Source organism: Gavialis gangeticus, unplaced genomic scaffold, assembly GCF_001723915.1.
Source record: "Gavialis gangeticus isolate Ggan-Ray unplaced genomic scaffold, GavGan_comp1, whole genome shotgun sequence".
In the NCBI taxonomy this organism is placed as follows: Eukaryota; Metazoa; Chordata; order Crocodylia; family Gavialidae; genus Gavialis; species Gavialis gangeticus.
Window position 1 is genome coordinate 52905364 of NW_017728997.1, and position 1728 is coordinate 52907091.

The following is a 1728-nucleotide window of genomic DNA, read 5'->3' on the forward strand; positions in this document are numbered from 1 at the left end:
AGCACAGGATTGTGCCCCTCGCTGCTGCCCCCACCTGCAGGTTCTAGGTAGCTGCTGACAGCCACAGACCCTGGGCTGGGGGGCAGGGCCTTTGGGTGGGGGCCAAAGGACAGCAGGGCTGGGGGGCAGGGGCTTTAGGTGGGGGGCAAGGGGCACAAGCAGGGCATCCTGCTATGTACCCCTTGCCCTGATTTTGTTTTTCTGCCATGCCAGCACTCCAGCACCTTCTGAGGTAGACATGGTGGTGTTTTTCAGCACTCTGGCCAAAAAACTTTGCCTACCCCTGGATTAGCTGATAGCAACAATCATTGACTTAGACTTTTTAAGTCATGATATGAGAGAACTAATTATTACAGTACAGTTCCTAGACCCTACATCATAGGTAGAATAGGGAATTGCCATGATTTTAACAGCTTGTTTCACAAATGCAGTGGGATTTGCCAGTCGTTTTTTGTCTCTTAGTTTCAGGCACTTTAATTTTGGGTTTAGGAAGTCAGATCTTGGATTTAACTTGTGTTCCAGATGCATCAAGATGCAGAATCAAAGCAGGTGTTGCTAGAATGGATGCAAGAGCGGCAGGAGATTAGGTATGTCTCATGAGTTTGCTTAAATTCATCTTTCTCAGGCTTTTCTTTTGAAAACTAAGACTATGAGGTTTCTCTGTATTTTTGTATGCTTTTTGATTAAGATGCTCCTATGCACATGGAAACTTGAAATCTCAGTGTTGGTACAGTAGTGTGTTCTGACAGCTTCTGAGAATATTAAATTGTGCAGTCTTAGAACTCCGGCTGGTGGGGATCTATAACCATTCCAGAAAATCTGATGCAAGATTTGTTTTCTGTGAATTTTAATAGAGCCATGCAGCTGTTGTTCATAGCACAGAATGGGGCTGTTCAACTTTAAGCCCCCACTCCACTGCAATGTGCCTCCTTGCAGGTGTATTCCCTTATCACTGCTCTTATCGCCCCAGCCCCTCACCCCCATCCTCCAACACGACAGGCGCACTGTTGGGTTCAGGCTCAGTCTCCACCCCTTTGTGGTCTGGATTCACCCTCAACCTCCATGGTGGACCCCCATTGCCCCACCCCATGGGACAGGGGCAGGAAATGACAGTGGACAGAGATGGAGCCCAGAAACTTGCCTGAGCCCTGGGGGATGGGGGAATGGTAGGTTGGTGAGAGCCAGGGAGCTGCAAATTAACTCCTTTCAGGCCACCAGTTGGACAGCTCTGGTATAGCATTTATCAAACATCAAACTGTTGTTCCGTTCATGCGCTCGGGTTACGAAATGATGAATCCCAGATCTTTTCATTATCTACACTTTCTGTCCAGAGGGGCTGATCTGCCAGTTCTTGCTCAAACAAATAAACATTGTGAGTACCAGAATTTTGCCTGATAACTTATGATAATACACGAAGTATCAGCAGTGAAAATGCACAAATTCTTGCCACAGAGATGGAGCCTTTTTAACAGACAGGAATTCATGTTCTGATTTCTGCTCATGTGGTCTGAAGAATTTGGAATATTTAGCCTACTGGCTCCCTGACAGTAAATCTTACTCTGATAGGGAGCACTATAATTGCTGAGCAGTCTTCACTTAGGGTGGAAAGGCAGTTATAGTCTTGCTGCTTATTCCACCGCATTCACATCCTGTGAAAGAAGTACTTGCCTGAAACTGTATTTGTAGTACTTCTTTAAAGTTTTGAACAAAATGTTTCCTCAGTCTGAA

General features: G+C 45.9%; 1 protein-coding gene across 1 annotated transcript in view; it reads left to right on the plus strand.

The window, feature by feature from the left end:
• NT5DC2 (5'-nucleotidase domain containing 2) overlaps positions 1 to 1728 on the plus strand; it is a gene marked incomplete at its 5' end in the record, with an annotated part of 52230 nt that overhangs the window by 46081 nt on the left and 4421 nt on the right. The window contains one exon of the mRNA XM_019505228.1: positions 523 to 587. Within this exon, the coding sequence (XP_019360773.1) occupies positions 523 to 587 (65 nt within the window). The remainder of the gene's footprint in view (positions 1 to 522; positions 588 to 1728) is intronic.